Below are 16,981 nucleotides of genomic sequence, written 5' to 3'. Positions count from 1 at the left end.
GGAGAAAACAGGGTCATGGATCAAGAGAAACTGGGATCGTGGTAAAGACTGGAATCATCCCAGCATAAGGATTTGGGATGAGAGCATTGCTGTGGACCTCTCCTCAGAGCAGAGTCCTCAATGGGGGGGACACAGGCGTGACCCCTGTGCTGTGGTGGGGCCAGCGGTGATGGAGCTCCAGAGAGCCAGAAAAGGGGATGTGGGACTGGGATGGAGGGAGATGTGGAGGACAGGGGACTTCTGAGGTGAGCAGGGGTGCAGGGAGATGGAAGGGAAGCACACAGGATGTGAGGAAACACCTTTCATTGCACCTGAACACCACGGCCAGGGTTGGGGGGGATTCTTGGAACGGGACACAGGGACCCTCAGAGCAGGGTACAGTCATCCTTACGCGTCACCTTGGAAGTGGCCTGGACGATCCCAAATTTCTTCTGGCTATAGGGGGGGTAACGCGGGGCATTGAGGGGCTCCCGGCCCATCCCACGCTTCAGACAGCCACGGCAGTGGGAGAAGGTGTCGAAGGTGAACTTCCCGTGGTACATTCCCAGGCCGCTGTTCCCTGGAATACACAGCACAGGACCCTGGGGGGTGGCTGGATCTGGCCATCGTTTGGGTCACAAGGAACCCCACAGTTAAGCTCCCAGCTCCATAAAAATGGCACCCCATCTTCATCCAGCTGCTTTCCAAGCCGTGGATGAACTTCCCAGGCATGTGACCGAAATCGGACCATCAAGGTAACCCAGTGCACGCCCAAATAGATGTCTGGAGTGGGAAGATCAGGCTGGGAGGTGGAAAGGTTCCCAAAAACCCTCTCATCAGTGGATTTCACCCTTTCAGGTAACACATTTCGCAACTGGAAGGGCATCACTGATGAGTTGGTGGCAGCAGCAAGATGCTCTCACCACATGAGCTTCCCTACCGCAGGAATACCCTCCAAAACACATCCCATCCATGCTGGATCTAGCCCTGGATCCAGCCCATGCTGCAAATACTCTGGGAGTGGAGAGGGACAATGGTCAAGGTGGCTTTGGCAAGGTGGGACCCATCCCCAAGGAACAATGTCGAGAGGTGGAAGGTGACCAGCCAGGAACAAGCACAGGGAAGGCAGGCAGGTTGCCAAAAAATAAGGAAATCCCCCTGTGTGTTGATAAGGGATATGATAAAATTTCATAAGTCATCCCAAGTTGGGAGTAAAGATTGTCCAGTTCCAACCCCTCTGCCATGGGCAGGGACACCTTCCACTAGACTGTGTTGCTCCAAGCCCCAATTCCCAATGTTTTAAGCAAGACATTTCCACGGACACAGGGAACAGAGAGGTTGGGATAGGAAATACAGAGAGAAGGAACCTCAGGGTGCTCCACGTGTGTCCAGCAAAGCCAAAGAGCCCAAGGTGAAGCGAATGGCTCCTGGAGGAGAATTTCCCTATGGACCACTGAGCCCTCTGGAGCAGAGAGTTCCCCTTGAGACCCTTCCTGACCATGGGTGGGATCACACCTGGCTCCTGTTGGCCAGGACTGGGGGCTCTGGACATACCAATCCCTCCAAAGGGCAGCGAGGTCAGCGTCACGTGCATCAGGGTGTCGTTGCCACAGAAGCCGCCGCTGCTCGTCCGCTCCAGGACCTGGTTCACCACCTGGGAGGGAGCAGAGAAGGTGGGAAGTGGGTCTCCAACCTCACTCTCGCACCTCCAGCTGCAATCCATCCCCCCCTAACCAGGGCTGTGTGCTCTAAGGAAAATATCTGGAGCTCAGACATGGCTGGACACGCCTGCCAAGGAGCACAAGGCGGGTGCAGTCCTGGTGTCACTCTACCTTGTCACTGGAGGAGAAGGCGTAGATGGCCAAGGGCCGCTCACGGCTGTTGATGAAGTCGATGGCTTCATCCATGTTGGCCACGATGACGATGGGCAGGATGGGCCCGAAGATCTCCTCCTGCATGACAGGGTCCGAGGGCTGCACATCCACCAGGATCGTGGGAGCTGCGGAGAAGAAACCCGACGGCACCAGCCGGGCACAGAGGTCAGAGATGACACCTTGGACCTCCTGCCAAGACCCAGCTCCTCTATGAAAGGACACCCCGCCAAGCACCCAAATTTTGTGGAAACCTTCTCCACACGCCATATCTGCTCCACGCACGGACGAAGACGTGCGTGAGGCCCAAGCCCTCACCGATGTAGCGCTCGGCCTCGTCCGTCTGTCCCCCGATGGCCACACGCCCGCTGCACAGCAGCTTCCGCACCCGCTGGAACTGCTTGTCCCCCACAATGCGCCCAAAATCCGGGGATTCCTGGGGGTTGGGGCCGTAAAACTCCGTGATGGCCTCACGCAGGGCAGGGAGCAGCTTCCCTTGCATCTCCAGGCTGCAAAGCAGGTAGTCAGGCGCGATGCAGGTCTGCCCCGCGTTGAAGAAGCGGCCCCAGACCACGCGCCGAGCCACGTTGGGTATGTCGCAGGTGTCGGACACGTAGCAGGGGTTCTTGCCCCCCAGCTCCAGCGTCACCGGCGTCAGGTGCTTGGCAGCGGCCGTCATCACGATCCGCCCCACCGGGGGGCTGCCTGTGGGCACAGAAAACAGGGGGGATGGGGACAAACCCACCAGCCATCGCACACCTCTGCCATGTGGCACCCTGGGGCCAGAGCACACACACTGAGCCCCACCAGACCTCAGACGCACGTCCCAGATCCTCCAACACATCCTGGCACCACAACCCCAAGCCAATCTCTGCCTTTTAGCAGGCGTGTCCGGAGGGAATCCCTCTTCCCCCTCACACCAAAGCCAGGCAGGGCTCTGCTCTGTCCCACAGGATTACCTGTGTAGAAGATGTAATCAAACTTGTTCTCCAGCAGCCTTGTGGTCTCCTGCACACCCCCAGTCACCACAGCAAAGCAGTCCTGCAGGAGAACAGAACAGGTCCCCTCCTGTCACCATCTGTCCTCTCCAACAACATCCTGGGATGCTGGGACACTCACTGGGCACGGAGGAAGGAGGTTGGGCAGCTCATGGCACGAGAGATAGTGCATGGGTGGGCACAGGGCACAGCTCCGAGTGTGCAGGGGTAGGAACACCCCATCCACGAGACAGGGATGGAGAGAGTATCTCACCTTGTCCAGGTAGCAGGGCAGCGCTTCTGCCACGAGTCTCTCGGTGTTCTTGGATATTTCTGAGGGTTTGATGATGACACAGTTCCCTGGGGGAGATCGAGAGGATGCTGGAGCAGTGACATGGTAACAGACAGCCCTTCTGGGGACGAGGTGCCTTCGCCAGTGCTTGGGACTGCCCCGATCCTCTGGGCCAGGGGACTGTAAGGTGGGGCTCACCAGCAGCGATGGCCCCGATGAGGGGCCCCAGGATGAGGTAGATGGGGTAGTTCCAGGGCGCTATGATGAGCACCACCCCGTACGGCTCCTTGCGGATGAAGGCCGAATCCAACCGGGTCGCCTGCAGGACACCCACCACAACAGGTCCCATCCTGCACCACCATCCCACCCGGCTCTGCCTCGCGTCCTCTCCCTCTGCTTCCCTCTCACCAGAGGCGTGTCCACGTGCTTGTCCTTCATCCAGTGGGACAGGTTGTTCAGGGTCTCGTGGAGCTCATTCTTGCACAGGAGTGTCTCGGATAATTCAACTTCAAAGGGCGGCTGGGGACACCGAGGACCTGACATGTCACCTCAGCGTGTCCCGCAGCACAGGGCAGCTCATATCCTCACACTCCACATTGTTTCCCCCAGGATCTGGGGACTGAAGCCCTGGAGCCTCCATATCCCATGGTGAATGGGCACCCTCCCAAGGATGCTGAGCACCCCCCTGTGTCTGTGGCATGAGGTTTTTAAGCACTGACTGCTTAAAAAAAAACCAGGAAAACTGACGCAGGTCCCATTGATCCAGACAGCAGGAAGGATGGGGAGGGAAGGTGTCCAAAGGTTGGAGGGCAGCAGACAATGAGCCCTGTGTGGTGGTGGAGGCTCCAGCTGCAGAGCCACAGAGTGCAGCCACAGAGTCCAGGCTCGGAATGCGGCAGCCTGGGCAAGCCCTCAGGGAGAGAAGGGAGTGACAATTCAGTGGGAAGCTCGGGCAGGGAGCAGGGATGAAACTGCCCAGGAAAGAGGGAAACAGAGGCTGGTAGGTGCGGGAATGGCTATCGATGCCGGGAGGCTTCTCACAGCCCCCTCTGCCCACGTCAGGGCAGGGACAAGCTCTGCAGGGGGGCTGGGACATGCTTCACCTCGCTCTCCCAATTCCAGAGGCTGCGAGCCGGGGTCGGAGTCCATTTGGGGGTGGAGCACTCAGAGGGAGGAGGACACAGCGCCCTCAGCCGGGGTGAGGGAGCCCTGCGGCTCCTCCAGCCAGCAGGTCCCCCCAGTTCCCAGCCCCTCTCACCTTGCCCATGTCCGCAGCGGTGGCCTCCAGGACCGCCTGCTTCTTCTCATCCAGGAAGCGTCCCAAGGCTTCCAGCTGGGCCACGCGGTATTCCATGGGCCTTGTCTTCCTGGAGAGCCAGGATGCCCGCAGGTGGCTCACCAGCCCTGCGTAGGGGTTCCCGCTGTGGGGACAGGGGTGTCAGGGGGACCCCCAGCCCCATCCCAGCTCCTCCGAGTTCCGCATCACCCTATCCTGTTATCCAACTGCTGCTCCAGGGAGAGGGCAGAGCACCAGGACCCCTCCTGCCGCCCCTCTATCCCACCACACTCTTACCTCATGGCATCACCATCCACACTCCCCTTCCCACCATCACCCTCAGGGGCTCTCCCAGCCCCGCTCCCAGCAGGCTGCAGGACACTGTCGGTCTCCATGGTCCCACAGGAGCAACACAAGTGTGGTTGTGCCGGGGCTGCCAACTGCAGCTTCCTCCTTCCCTGGAGGTGTCCGGAGAAGGGCGGTTGCCAGCTTCCTGCCCTGCCCCTTGGCTGCCTGCATATCACTGCTGGCTCCATTCCAGCCAAATCCAGCCCAGGGCATCTCCCAGCACCCCCCAAACCGGAGGACAGAGGCACGAAGAGAGGCAGGAGAGAGCTCAATGCAAAGTCTTTACTATAGGCAGAATTACATGGAGGAAAGAGCAACAGTGAGGAGAAGGAGGATCATCCCCAAGGAAAGGTCCATGTGATGGGAGATGGGGCTGATGGGACCATTTCTCCACCAGGAAGAGGAAAAAGAGTTTCTGGGCCGTTTCAGCTGCTTCCTGGAAAACAGGCCAGAGCAGAGGCCACAAGTGTGCAGGAGGGGGCATCCATCCCAGCTGTCCAACGGGCTCCAGCAAGGCAAAGGACACGCTGAGGATCGGGGGGCAGTCCTGGTTCTCCACACCGACTCTGTGCATGGAGACCCTCGGAGCAGGACGTGGGACCCTCAGAGCAGAGTGCAGGTGCCCCTGCGCTTGACCTCGAAGGCGGCCGTGAGGAGCCCCAGTTTCTGCTGGGTGTAGGGCGGGTAGCGTGGGGCGTTGATGGCCTCCAGCCCCATGCTCCGGTGCAGGCAGCCCCGGTGGTGGGAGAAGGTGTCGAAGGTGAACTTCCCGTGGTATCTTCCCAGGCCACTGTTCCCTGGAACACACAGGAAAGGTCCATGCTCAGGATGGGACTCTGCTCCTGATGACACCTGCTCTGAGCATCAACACGAGGGAAAAAAACCCCACAGGCTTTTCTCTGCTGAGCAACACAGATATGGTGGAGGAATTCCATCCTTCCCAGTGCCTCCTCCAGGTCTATGGATATGGAATCCAACCAATCCTGCTGCAGCTCAGTAGCTTGGAGGCCTCAGCATTTCATTTTCACCCACCTCCATTTACCTACACAAGCTTTGTTGGGTCTACAAGCCTTGATTTCCCTCCATGATGTTCCTCTGTACCTCCTCACGGTTGGAGCTGTTCCATCTTCTTCCTGGAGCTCTTAAAACCTGAAGCCACATTGGCAACACCAGTTCTCCCAATTCCTGTGGCTGGTTTAACTGGAGGTTGAGTCCGGTGACTTCCCGTCTCACCCCAATGACCTCAGCCCATTCACCTGCTCTAAAGTGGCTTTAGCTGATAATTGGAGGTGGTTGGTCTGAATCATTCCCAATTAAGATAAGTTACGGAATGGGAAGTACCAAAAATTGTTTGCTGAGCCATAGGCAGGTGAGGAATTAATTGTCAAGGTGTTTCATTATGTCTGACTCAGCCACCAGCTCTGACAGAGTTGCTGAGAAGGGGCACCACCAAAGGGAGGGATTTATCCCAGAAATATTTTGGGGAGAGATGAGGAGATTGGGAATTATTCTGGGGAACAACACTCCTGTATTCCTGCATCCCTGGACCATGCTGCAGCAAAGGCCCAGGGCTGAGTGACCTCGCTCTTCACTTGAGAAAACAAATTGCACCAACCCAGAGAACAAAAACTTCCTCTTTTCCAAGGAGGATCTCCAAGGTTCCATAAGAGGTTCTCCACGTATTTATCAGTTCCTACTCTTCCTAAGAGGCAGAATGAAGTTGGTCAGGCCTGGGGGCTCTGGACATACCAATCCCTCCGAAGGGCAGCGAGGTCAGTGCCACGTGCATCAGGGTGTCGTTGCCGCAGAAGCCGCCGCTGCTCGTCCGCTCCAGGACCTGGTTCACCACCTGGGAGGGAGCAGAGAAGGCGGATGAGGGTCTTGCACTTGGCAAATGTCACCCACAATTCATCCATTAAATGTTCCCAGAGTGTTCCCTCCAGAGTGCATTTGGGTGGCTGTCAGGGTGGTGCCTGATTTTCCTCCCCACTTGCTCTGCTCCACGGACTCACCTTGCTGTCACAGGAGAAGGCGTAGATGGCCAAGGGCCGTGGCCGCGCGTTGATGAAGTCAATGGCTTCATCCATGTTGGCCACGACGACGATGGGCAGGATGGGCCCGAAGATCTCCTCCTGCATGACAGGGTCTGAGGGCTGCACGTCCGCCAGGATCGTGGGAGCTGTGGAGAAGAAACCCGACGGCATCAGCAGGACACAGAGGTTGGAGATGACACCTTGGACCTCCTGCCAAGACCCATCTCTAAGCACCCAATTCCTATGGAAACCTTCTCTGAACTTCATTTCCCTCTAGAGCCCCCCCTTTCGATGTGAGGCCCTCTCCACACGCCATATCTGCTCCACACACGGACGAAGACGTGCGTGAGGCCCAAGCCCTCACCGATGTAGCGCTCGGCCTCGTCCGTCTGTCCCCCGATGGCCACGCGCCCGCTGCACAGCAGCTTCCGCACCCGCTGGAACTGCTTGTCCCCCACAATGCGCCCAAAATCCGGGGATTCCTGGGGGTTGGGGCCAAAAAACTCCACGATGGCCTCGCGCAGGGCGGGCATGAGCTTCTCCTGCATCTCCAGGCTGCAGAGCAGGTAGTCAGGCGCGATGCAGGTCTGCCCCGCGTTGAAGAAGCGGCCCCAGACCACGCGCCGAGCCACGTTGGGTATGTCGCAGGTGTCGGACACATAGCAGGGGTTCTTGCCCCCCAGCTCCAGCGTCACCGGCGTCAGGTGCTTGGCAGCGGCCGTCATCACGATCCGCCCCACCGGGGGGCTGCCTGTGGGCACAGAAAACAGGGGGGATGGGGACAAACCCACCAGCCATCGCACACCTCTGCCATGTGGCACCCTGGGGCCAGAGCACACACACTGAGCCCCACCAGACCTCAGATGCACATCCCAGATCCTCCAACACATCCTGGCACCACAACCCCAAGCCAATCTCTGCCTTTTAGCAGGCATGTGCAGAGGGAATCCCTCTTCCCCCTCACACCAAAGCCAGGCAGGGCTCTGCTCTGTCCCATGGGACGTACCAGTGAAGAAGATGTAGTCGAACTTGTTCTCCAGCAGCCTTGTGCTCTCCTGCACACCCCCAGTCACCACAGCAAAGCAGTCCTGCAAGGGAATAGGATACCTCCTGTCACCATCTGTCCCCACCAACAGCATCCTGGGATGCTGGGACACCGGCTGGGCATGGAGAAAGGAGGTTCAGCACATGGAAGTTATGTAAGGTTGGGGTCGCGAAGCAGGGTTGAGAACACCACGGCCCGGGAACAGGGACAAGGACAAGAAGAGCTTCTCACACTGTCCAGGTAACAGCTCAGCGTTTCAGCAACGAGTCTCTCAGTGTTCTTGGATATCTCTGAGGGTTTGACAATGACGCAGTTCCCTGGGGGGAGATCGACAGGACATCAGCACAGTGACACGGTGACAGCCAGCCCTTCTGGGGACGAGACCCTGGCACTGCCAGGATCCTCTGGGCCAGGAGACTGTAAGGGGGGGCTCACCAGCAGCGATGGCCCCGATGAGGGGCACCAGGAAAAGGTGGATGGGGTAGTTCCAGGGTGATATGATGAGCACCACCCCGTACGGATCCTTGCGGATGAAGGCGGAGTCCAGCTGCATCACCTGTGAGAACGTCCACGACCTCAGCGCTGCCCTCCCCACCAGCAACCCCTTTTCCCTGCCTTCCCTTTTCCTAGAGCTTCCCTCTTACCAGATTCTTGTCCACGTGCTCGTCCTTCATCCAGTGGCACAGGTTGTTGAGGGTGACGTTGAGCTCGTTCTTGCAGAGGAGGATCTCGCTGAAGTAAGCCTCAAAGGACGGCTGGGGACAGACATCACAAAATGTCACCCCAACACCAACCCCGTCACCTCAACACTGACCCCAACGTGGACTCTGTCACTCCAGCACAGATCCTGGCATCGACCCGGCCACCCCAACACTTACCTCGTCACCCCAACACCAACCCTGTCACCCCAGGAGGAGTCTCCCCCCTCTTCCAAGCATGAAGAGCAGGAGAAGCTCTTAAGCAGAAGTTGCCATCACCCCCTGTAACTCCCAGGGAATATCAGTGTCCCAGAAATTTTATGAAAATAGGTATCTGACCAGAGGGAAAAAAAAAAACAAACTAAAATTGAACATTTTCATGATATTTAACAAATTCCTGAGCTCAGCGCTGTGAACCAGCAACAGAGCCCCAAGCCAAGAGGAAACAGAGCAATATCACTGGAGCTCCAGAAGAGCTGGTCCTTGTGCCAAAGGCAGCTCCACACTGCTGCCCTGGGATGGGACAGTGCTCTTGCATCCCAAGCACTTGGATATTCAAGCTGGAAGCAGAGCCTGGAGCTCCCTCCCTGGGCCCATGGACAAAAACTGAATTTAAGACCTTGATTAAAGGGAAATACAAAGAACCACAGCTTAATGAAACCCCTCAAGATGGAGAAGTGGGTCCTCTCCATAGCCATGGAGCACAGATCAAGATCAAACTTGCAGGAGAACTGTGAAGGCACCAGGGATAACCCAGCAGGCTCAGTGGAGCCCCTTCATGACTGTGGAGAGCCAGAGGAGCAAAGCTCCTGTGCTGTGACATTGTATTTTGGACTCCTCCAACTCCAAAACATCCCTTCCTCCCATCCCCACACTACTTTAGGGTTGGGAAGGCTGGTTGTTGATTCCCACGATGTTCCCCCACCCCAAAACACCGGTGCCAGGAGGTGTGAGGACCATCCCGGACGTGAGAGCTCAGTAGGCACGTGCGATAATCTGGTGAAGCAACGGGGCTGCTCTTGATCTGGGATGACAGTTGCATCACCACTAAGAGGAAAATGATGGGTCATTAAGGGTTTTGATGAGATATGAAGGTTGTGAGATGGGACATTAAGTCTGATGTCATCCAAGTGCTGCTGATCATCGGCACCAGAGAGAAACCGGTGTCGCTGGAGGTGAGGCAGCACCTCAGGTACGTAAGGGCAGGTGAAGCGTCCATCCAACTATGAGGGCCTGGCTGCATAACAAGCTCATTACTAGACAACCAGATCTAATTAGACATAATTAAGAGAAGTGATGGACACACTCGGAGCACTGATGCCTATCGAGGCCTGGCTGAAAGAGAAGGACTCGCCCCCAATAAACAAGGCAATTAGGAGCCTTGGAAGACGGCAGGACATGGAAGGATGTGGCTGAGGGCACAGGCTGCTGCGCTGATGCAGGGCAAAGAGGTGAGGATCCTATCATGGAACCCTGGAATGGTTTGGGTTGGAAAGGACCTTAAAGCTCATCCAGTGCCACTCCCTGCCACAGGCAGGGCCTCCTTCCACTAGACCAGGTTGCTCCAAGCCCTGTCCAATCTGGCCTTGAACACTTCCAGAGAGATGAGCTGAGACCACTAAAATTATCCACGGTGGGGATGCTTCCGCTTCGTCAGTGGATCATCCAAGACCTCCTGGCATTCTGCAATACCCTGGGCCACATCCAGGTCCCTGCCCATGCTACTGTGCCAGTGAAACCAGTCCCTGTAAGGCTCCGGGAATGTGCAGCACCAGCGCCTTGCACAACGCCAGTAATACCGGGTGTGCTGGGAGCACCCCAGGATATCACCCTCTGTGGAGCTCACATGGACCCCCAGGGGCTGGATGTGTGGGGGGACACAGAAGGCGAAATGTTCCCACTTCACATCAGCCAAGGTGGCCTTTGCCCAATTTCAGGGCACCAGGGATGGGATCAGCAGCACAGTCCCTCCGCTGTCCCTGGATCTGAGGGGACTCAGCACCTATGGATGCACCACACCAGCCCTGAAGCACACCTAGAGGGACACAGGACACTGGAGAGGAGATATCCCATGCCTTGACCCCCACGAGGATCCAACAGCCAGACAAAGGGGCATGAAGGACCCCAAAGACACGATGACAGTGCCCCTGAATCCCAGCCCCCTCTCACCTTGCCCATGTCCGCAGCGGTGGCCTCCAGGATCTCCTCCTTCTTATCATCCAGGAAGCGTCCCAGGGCCTCCAGCTGGGCCGTGCGATATTCCAAGGGCCGTGTCTTCCCGGAGAGCCAGGATGCCCGCAGGTGGCTCACCAGCCCAGCATAGGGGTTCCCGCTGCAGGGATGGAGGTGTCAGAGGGACCCCAGCCCCATTCCAGCTCTTCAGAGCATCATGTCACTCCAGATCCATGTCATCCCATCCCAGCATCGAACTGGAGCCCCAGATTCCCTGGGGACAGGGCAGGGAGTCCACACACTTTTATTTTTCCCTTGCAGCCGGGAGCAGCCCAACACGGCACTGTTCCTGGCAGATCCCACCTTTTCCCTTGAGCCATGCTGGAAGGTGGTGGCCCACAGATCCCAGACTTGTCCCCCAGCACAAACCTGGGGTCCCCATTGTACTGGCACTGCCACAGCCCCCCAGCCCACCCTCCTGTCTCCCTCCTGTCCCCAGCCCCTTGTTCTCACCATACAGTGCTGCAGACCAACGGCATTGGTCCCTTCCCGATCCCACTACCTCCACTGCACCCAGCAGCTTTCCCAACATCTTTGCCGGGATCACTGCCTGCGGCGCTGCACTTGCCATAGCCCAGGGGCTGCTGCCCGGGGGGCTCGAGGGGCTGCTGCATGCCAAGCTGTTGGAAGGAGCTGCCGGTCTCCATGGAGAGTGTGGTGGTGCTGGGGAGAGACGGGGGTGGCTTATGCCGGGATTGAAGCGCAGGAGCTGCCGGCTCAATCCCAAGAGGAGTCACCTGCCTGCGGCACCTTTGAAGGTGCCTGTTTGGTGCTCGGGGCCGTCCTGGTTGTCGGGGTGACTCAGCCCGGTGCTGCTGCCCGAGGCCCCGGGAGATGCCTGAGATTCCCGGGATGACTGCCAGCCTCTGGACACTGACCTGCCCGGGCTTCTCAACTGATGTGGGGTCACCCATGGGGACCTCAGGGACAAGACATCCCCAAATCTGGGGGACAGAGCTGCAGCCCCACATCTGTCCTCCCATTCCTCTCCGTGCCCAAGGCACCCACCCCCTTCCTCGAGGGAACCCCCCCAATGCCTCACAACCCCCACCCGCATGGGGGATGCTAAGGGGGTGCCCCGCAGGGGATGCCAGTTTTGGGGACTCCGCAGTGCCTACCTTGGGAGCTGTGCAGGGGCTGCAGGAGCACGAGTCCAGGTGGGCACTGCTGAGGCTCTGGGGCCCCTAAATGCTGTGGGGCCAGTGGCTGGGCCCCATGGCCAGGGGTGGGCAGGATTGGGCCCCGCCTCCATGGGGCTGGCAGTGGGGACAAGGGCTGGGATAGGATGGGATGGGACCTCCCCCATGGGACAGTGGCACTGGGGAACTCCCACGGCCACCAAACCACCACCATGAACCTTGACCCATTGGGACCCCACAGACACACCTCACCCCGCTCCCAGGAGCCCCCTGATCCATTGGAACCCCACAGACACACCTCATCCTGTTCCCAGGATCACCCTAACCCACGGGGTCCCATAGACAGCCCTCATCCTACTTCCCAAGAGTTTCACAACCAATAGACACACATCATCCTGCTCCCAGGACCACCCTGACCCACGGGGTTCCCACTGACGCTCCTCATCCTGCTCCCAGGACCATGCCCAGGAAGGTCCCTTTCCCCCTGGCACTCCAGGGTGGCTACCCTTGCCTGGGGTATGGGGGGCCCTCGGGATGGGGGCTGCCCCTGCCCCACTGCCATGACCCTTCTGGGGCTGTTCCCCACATATCCCACTCATCCTGTAGGAACCAGCACCCTGGTAAGAATCCCATGTCAAGAATCCCCCGCTACCGGCTGGGTCAGATCCTGCCCTGAAGATGTCACCCCTTCCTGCCCCGCCCATGTCCCCCCACCCTGTCCCGGGGCACCCTGCCATGCCACGCACCCGGGCACGCTCCTGGCCCTGGCTTTGGGGTGACAAGCAGGGCAGGCAGTGCCCCATACCCCCAGACCGGGGTGTCCCCCCGCCCAGGCACTCTGGCACATCCCCCGAGCCGGGAAAGGGAAGCGAGAGTGCCTGGGACCAGCACTCAGTGCCACGGGGCACCCCGAGGAGGCAGCACCCAGCCCGGGGTCTGGTGGGAGCGCCGGGGAGGCTGCAGGGGTACAGGGGAGCTGGGGAGGGGAGTTGGGGGGGGGTTGAGGGTTCTTGTGCAACAGGGGAGCGATGGGTGCGGGGGGCTCAGGGTGCTGTGCAGGGGGCTCAGGATCATGGGTGCTGCGAGGGTCGGGGTGCTGAGGGCGGGTGCGGGTAGGGACCGGGATGCGGGAGTCGGGGGGAGTCCGGGACACGAGAGGTGCGGGGGTGGAGGGGGGTGGAATCTGGGAGCGGCTCCTTTAACCACCCCCGTCCCGCCCGCCCCGTCCGTCCGAAAGAGGAAGCGGCGACCGCCCCGCCCCGGGAGGCTCTGGCACCGGGTACCGGGACGGGGGTCGGGGCGCCGGGGGGATGCGGTGGAGGCTGGGGGTGCTGGGCCCGGGGGTGGAGTTCTGGGGGGTGCAAAGCTGGGAAGGGGTGTGCAGTGCTGGGTTCAGGGGTGCAGGGTGTAGGCATGCAGAGCACGTGGGTACAGAGTGCCGGACACGGGTGCAGGATTTGGGGGTGCAAGTCATGGGTTCAGGATCTGGGGGTGCTGGGTACGTGGGTGCAGGGGTTGGGTTAGGGGTACAAGGACTGGGGGTACAAGTCCCAGGTGCAGGTCTGGGGGTGCATCTCTCAGGGTGCAGAGCACATGGGCACAGGGTCCGGGGGTGCTGGGCACAGGGGTACAGAGTCAGGGGGTGCAGGATCTGGGTGTGAAGGACACAGAGGTGCAAGACACATGAGTACAAGACTTGGGGTGCCAACAGGTTCCCCCCCCCATCCTGGCACCATCCAGGGTCCCCCCAGAAGCAGTGATGGAGAAGGACCCCGACTGCTGCCAGGATGGGGCCAAGACAGTGCCAGGTGCCGGGCTGGGCACTGAGGGGACAGAGACACAGGTGAGGCCGGGAGAGGGAACTGGGGGGGGGGGGGGCAGGCCTGTGGTGGCCATACCCAAAGTCTGACTACCGGGGTCACCTGTAGCTGGACGATTTTGTGGGTGCTCACCCCGACTACAATGAGGAGGAGGAGGAGCAGAAGTACTTCCGCCGCAAGCGTCTCGGCGTCATCAAGAATGTGGTGGCCGCCAGTCTGGCGGGCACCCTCACCTACGGCGTATACCTGGGTATGGGCACGTCCCAGGGGTCCCCAAAACAATCCAGGGTGCTCAGAGCACGCGGTGACCGCCCCTGGACCCCCCGCAGGCCTGCTGCAGATGCAGCTGATCCTTCACTATGATGAGACCTACCGGGAGGTGAAGTACAGCAACATCCAGCTGGAGGACATCGACCACAAGGTGCTGATGGGCATCAACGTCACGCCCGTGGCGGCGCTGCTCTACACACCCATCCTCATCAGGTATGGCCCCGCCGCGCTCCCGGCTGGCACAGTGCACTGGCACGGCTGCCCACACTGCCTGCTCCTCGCCCCGGCAGGTTTTTCGGCACCAAGTGGGCCATGTTCCTGGCGGTGGGCATCTACGCCCTCTTCGTCTCCAGCAACTACTGGGAGCGCTACTACACCTTGGTGCCCTCCGCTGTGGCCATCGGCATGGTCATCGTGCCCCTCTGGGCCTCCATGGGCAACTACATCACGCGGTAGGCATCGGGTGGGTGGGCGGGGGGCGCGGGGGGTGCCAGCTGACCTGCTGTGCCGTGCAGGATGGCCCAGAAGTACTACGAGTATGTCAACTACAAGGAGGAGCAGGAGAGGGTGCGGGCACCGCGGGACGCTTGCAATGCCTACATCATCATCTTCCAGACCATCTTCTACTCCTGCTTCCACGTGAGCGCCAGTGGGATGGGCGGGATGGGCAGGGGGGGCCGCACCGGCAGCGCTGAGCCTGCCCCCCCTCTACATCTCGTAGTTGAGCTTCGTCTGCGCTCAGATGCCCATGGTCTTCTTCCTCAACAACTACCTGTACCAGCTCAACCACACGCTGTTCGCAGTGAAGCACTGCGGTGAGGCCACGGGGGCGTGAGGAGGCACCGGCAGCCTCTATCCCCCCCCCTGCTGGGGTTAACCGTGGCGTGTGCCCCCCCGGCAGGGACCCTGAGCCACGGCACGCTGCCCGGCTTCAACAAGACAGTGCTGCAGAGCCTGCCCCGCAGCGTCAACCTCATCGTGGTGGAGAGCGCGTTGATGGCCGCCGCCTTCCTCGCCATGCTGGTGGTGAGCGCCGGGCAGGAGGGGACGGCGCCGGGCTGGGCGAGAGCAGCGCCTCACCTTTGGCACTCCGCAGGTGCTGGTGCTGTGCGGCGCCGCGTACCGGCCCATGGAGGAGATCGACATGCGCAGCATCGGCTGGGGGAACATCTTCCAGCTGCCCTTCAAGCACATGCGGGACTATCGCCTGCAGCACCTCCTGCCGCTGTTCATCTACAGCGGCTTCGAGGTGCTCTTTGTCTGCACCGGATTCTCCCTGGTAGGACCTGGGATGGGGTGGGAGGGGTGAGGGAGCGGGGCCGCGTGACACTGAGCCCGCCCTCGCTGCAGAACTACGGCGTGTGCACCCTGGGGCTGGAGAAGTTGGCATATCTCCTCATGGCCTACGGCTTCTCTGCCTCGGCGTGCTCCAGCCTGGCCCTGAGCATGCTGCGCCTGCGCCGGCAAATCCCGCTCCTGGCTGGGGCTGTCATCCACGCCGGACTCCTGGTGCTGCTCTTCTGCTGGGCGCCAGAGCCCCGGCAGCAGGCACAGGCACCGCTGCTCTACATCGTCGCCGCACTCTGGGGCATGGGCAGCACCCTCAACAAGACCGGAATCAGCAGTGAGTGGTGGGGGAAAAAAAATGGAACAGCCTTGGTGGTCCCCAAAATATCTCCAATATCCCCAAAGCATCACCGGTGGTGGTCCCAAAAGCAGCCTTGGTGGTGCCCAAAATGCCTTGGCTGCCCCCAGCTTCTCCACGTGTCCTCTCCCCACTCACCCTGGCACTGCGGGACACACCCACTGTGGTTGTCCCGTTGTCCCCCATGCCAAGGGGACCACGGCATGGGAAGGGGGCGCTGATTCTGGCCTCTGCTGCAGTCCTCCTGGGAATGTTGTACAAGAACAAGGAGCGCCAAGACTTCATCTTCACCATCTACCACTGGTGGCAGGCCCTGGCCATCTTCGCCGTCTACCTGTCATCCGGGCTGCCCATGAAGGTGAGCCCCAGGTGCGCCCCAGCCCAGCCCTGGGACGTTCCAAGCTCTCCGGATCCCAAACCTCGCTGTGCCGCAGGCCAAGCTGTCCATGCTGCTGCTGACGCTGGTGGTGGCGGTGGGGACGTACCTGTGGATGGAGCGGAAGCTGGCGCGGCGCGTGGAATACCGGCTGCCCCGCCTGCCGCGCCCACGCCACAAGCCCTGCGGGTACCGCTACCTGGAGGAGGACAACTCGGACGAGACCGGCTCCGAGGACGGCGGGGACCAGCAGGACGGCAGGGAGAGCCCGGCAGGGGCTGCCCGCGGGGACGAGCAGCCCACAGAGGACGGGGAGCAGCTGGGATAGACACAGCCCGGCCCCGCCCCGCCCTCAAGCGCCGAGCGGGGCCATTGCCCTCCCTGGGGATGCCCAAACCCCCCCCAGTGGGCCTCAAACCCCCCTCAGGTCAGGCTTGCAGCCCCCCCAGCAAAGCAGCCCACAGCGCCCCCAGGTCAGGTCCACAGGCCCCCAGACTGACCTGCAGCCCCCCAGAGAGGCTCACAGACCCCCAGACTGTGGTACAGACCCCCAGGCAGACCCGCGGCCCTGCAGGTCATGCCCACAGTCCCCTAAGCTGGGGTGCAGCCCCTCAGACAGAACCACAGCACCCCAGCCCAACCCTGCAGCCCCCCCAGGCAGGCCGACAGCCCCCCCAGGGCAACCTTGTACCCTCCTAGGCAGACCTACAGACCAGGGCCACAGACCCCCTTGCTAAACCTGCAGCCCCCCCCGCCATTGTCCTGCAGCCCCCAAGGCAGACCTGCAGCCCCCCGGACCGACCCCACAGCCCCCCTTGCTAAGTCTGCAACCCCCATGCCGACCTCAGAGACGGCCCCCCACACTCCTCTCCATCGCAACTCTGAGCCCTCCCACCCCCCTTTTCCCTCAATAAACCCCCTCCCTCTGTCCGTTCCGCGCTCACCTCCTCCATCCAAGGCCACACGCCGCCCCCTCAACG

General features: G+C 60.5%; 2 protein-coding genes across 14 annotated transcripts; one reads left to right on the top strand and one right to left on the bottom strand.

Annotated features, from left to right (window-relative positions):
* Positions 1–288: 288 nt before the first annotated feature.
* ALDH3B1 (aldehyde dehydrogenase 3 family member B1) lies at positions 289–15,871 on the bottom strand. 6 transcript variants are annotated; one of them, XM_064659997.1, is made up of 11 exons: positions 15,764–15,871; positions 11,205–11,414; positions 10,689–10,851; positions 8,466–8,576; positions 8,257–8,377; positions 8,053–8,138; positions 7,783–7,864; positions 7,141–7,527; positions 6,756–6,922; positions 6,493–6,592; positions 5,006–5,540 (listed from the first exon to the last, which is right to left on the bottom strand). In XM_064659997.1, exons 2-11 carry the CDS (start codon positions 11,396–11,398, stop codon positions 5,347–5,349), a joined length of 1,605 nt encoding a protein of 534 aa, XP_064516067.1. In that variant the 5' UTR covers positions 11,399–11,414; positions 15,764–15,871; the 3' UTR covers positions 5,006–5,346. The 6 variants fall into 6 exon arrangements, with proteins under 6 accessions (XP_064516063.1, XP_064516065.1, XP_064516067.1 ...); XM_064659996.1 differs by lacking the exon at positions 15,764–15,871 and adding an exon at positions 13,843–13,926; XM_064659994.1 differs by lacking the exon at positions 15,764–15,871 and adding an exon at positions 11,870–13,007.
* On the top strand, positions 13,596–16,939 carry UNC93B1 (unc-93 homolog B1, TLR signaling regulator). 8 transcript variants are annotated; one of them, XM_064659975.1, is made up of 11 exons: positions 13,602–13,733; positions 13,819–13,960; positions 14,040–14,193; positions 14,271–14,432; positions 14,496–14,619; positions 14,702–14,795; positions 14,882–15,006; positions 15,077–15,259; positions 15,331–15,604; positions 15,865–15,983; positions 16,060–16,329. In XM_064659975.1, exons 1-11 carry the CDS (start codon positions 13,650–13,652, stop codon positions 16,327–16,329), a joined length of 1,731 nt encoding a protein of 576 aa, XP_064516045.1. In that variant the 5' UTR covers positions 13,602–13,649. The 8 variants fall into 8 exon arrangements, with proteins under 8 accessions (XP_064516044.1, XP_064516042.1, XP_064516041.1 ...); XM_064659974.1 differs by having other exon boundaries at positions 13,596–13,733; positions 13,819–14,193; XM_064659972.1 differs by having other exon boundaries at positions 13,596–13,733; positions 13,819–14,193; positions 15,865–16,939.
* Positions 16,940–16,981: the final 42 nt, after the last annotated feature.

The sequence above is a fragment of the Pseudopipra pipra genome, chromosome 6, assembly GCF_036250125.1.
Source record: "Pseudopipra pipra isolate bDixPip1 chromosome 6, bDixPip1.hap1, whole genome shotgun sequence".
Lineage (NCBI taxonomy): Eukaryota > Metazoa > Chordata > Aves > Passeriformes > Pipridae > Pseudopipra > Pseudopipra pipra.
The sequence above is the reverse complement of the archived record's forward strand: the minus strand, read 5'-3'. Positions and strand labels throughout refer to the sequence as shown.

What these genes read in the sequence shown, in the direction of transcription:
- UNC93B1 (XM_064659968.1), top strand. Translation starts at nt 13,678, where the DNA reads ATGGGGCCAAGACAGTGCCAGGTGCCGGGCTGGGCACTGAGGGGACAG. An exon ending in CTGAGGGGACAGAGACACAG is followed by an intron (nt 13,734 to 13,818) that starts GTGAGGCCGGGA and finishes GGTCACCTGTAG; the next exon opens with CTGGACGATTTTGTGGGTGC. An exon ending in CCTTCCTCGCCATGCTGGTG is followed by an intron (nt 15,007 to 15,076) that starts GTGAGCGCCGGG and finishes GGCACTCCGCAG; the next exon opens with GTGCTGGTGCTGTGCGGCGC.
- ALDH3B1 (XM_064659993.1), bottom strand. Translation starts at nt 11,734, where the DNA reads ATGGGAGGACAGATGTGGGGCTGCAGCTCTGTCCCCCAGATTTGGGGA. An exon ending in AGCACGTGGACAAGAATCTG is followed by an intron (nt 8,378 to 8,465) that starts GTAAGAGGGAAG and finishes ACGTTCTCACAG; the next exon opens with GTGATGCAGCTGGACTCCGC. An exon ending in CGAGGCCGAGCGCTACATCG is followed by an intron (nt 1,979 to 2,168) that starts GTGAGGGCTTGG and finishes TCTTCTCCGCAG; the next exon opens with CTCCCACGATCCTGGTGGAT.